The sequence below is a fragment of the Pteropus alecto genome, unplaced genomic scaffold (genome assembly GCF_000325575.1).
Source record: "Pteropus alecto unplaced genomic scaffold, ASM32557v1 scaffold1998, whole genome shotgun sequence".
In the NCBI taxonomy this organism is placed as follows: domain Eukaryota; kingdom Metazoa; phylum Chordata; class Mammalia; order Chiroptera; family Pteropodidae; genus Pteropus; species Pteropus alecto.
Window position 1 is genome coordinate 96,696 of NW_006441590.1, and position 1,133 is coordinate 97,828.

The 1,133-nt window shown below is 49.2% G+C and overlaps 1 protein-coding gene across 1 annotated transcript in view; it reads right to left on the reverse strand.

Moving 5' to 3' along the window:
- The window catches only part of LOC102888679 (coagulation factor VIII-like), a 25,504-nt gene extending 24,854 nt beyond the window's left edge, over nucleotides 1-650 (reverse strand). Inside the window, exons 1-2 of the mRNA XM_006918829.3 lie at nucleotides 404-650; nucleotides 22-204 (exon numbers count right to left, since the gene is read on the reverse strand). Of these exons, the coding sequence (XP_006918891.1) occupies nucleotides 22-204; nucleotides 404-608 (388 nt within the window). The 5' untranslated portion in view covers nucleotides 609-650. The remainder of the gene's footprint in view (nucleotides 1-21; nucleotides 205-403) is intronic.
- Nucleotides 651-1,133: the final 483 nt, after the last annotated feature.

Below are 1,133 nucleotides of genomic sequence, written 5' to 3' on the forward strand. Positions count from 1 at the left end.
AGAGCGTGGACGGGCGCGGACCTGGGTAGAGGTTGTAGACTGCCATTTTATACTCTTCTTTTTTCCGTACAGTGAACACGTGTCCGCTGAAATGAACAGAATGGATGTTTTCATTGCTGCCCATGCTGAGCAGGTACCAGCGGGTCCTTTCATCCTGAGCCATTACCAAGCCGGGCAGAGTGTCCATCACATAGCCATTGATTCCTGGAGAAGGAGAACACAGAGGAGGCTGTCAGAATCTATTCTGGGAGTTTCCTTTCCTCCATTCCAGCCAAAATTATCGGTTCCTATGAGGATTCCACTCGCATACGTACACTGTCAATACATACAGTGTCTGCGCCTCATTTGGCGTAGTGCGTGCCGCACGTCACAGTGAGTAATATTTGGGGGCGGGATGTATTACCGTGGAAGCGATACTTTTCTTTAAAGGTGGGGTCCTCCATTTGGATGTTGCAGGGAGCCCTGCAGTTCCTTTCCACGTTTTCAGTGAAGTACCAGCTCTTGGTCTCATCAAAAATAGTGAAAAACAGAGCAAATTCCTGCACCGTCACTTGTCTCCCGTGGGCAGGGTTCAGCGTGTTAGCGCGACAGATCAGAAGCGGCCCCATCAAGCCTGAGTGCACGTCTCTTTCCTGGGAGGGAAGACGCCCCCGTGGTGAGTGCCCACGCTCTCGCCTATGAACCACAGTGGGTGCCATGTCACCTTCTGTGCCGCTGCAACCCACTCCCCACCTTCCCAGGACAATCCACCCTCTCAGCGGGGCCCAGAGTGATATTTCTAAAACACAAATATGATGCCACCTCCCTTACTTAAAGCCTCCCATTGTGCGTAGGGTCAATACCAAAATTCTAAGCAGACATGGCAGGGACTATTTCTTTTAAACCAGAAAGTGGCTAGCACAATGTAAACTGCTTTACCAAATCAACATCCGAAAAGTAAGCCCAGGCTTTGCAGTCAAACTCGTCTTTAGTGGGTGCCATGTGATGTTGCACTTTCCAAAAGTAAATTTTGGTTTCGTTAGGCTTGACAAACTTCTTTCTAGGTTCCACTCCTTCCCTCTGATCTTCCTCATAAGAAATAAGGCTGGAATAGAAGGAGTAGGGACGAGAGGCCTGGTTTTTGAAAGTTATCT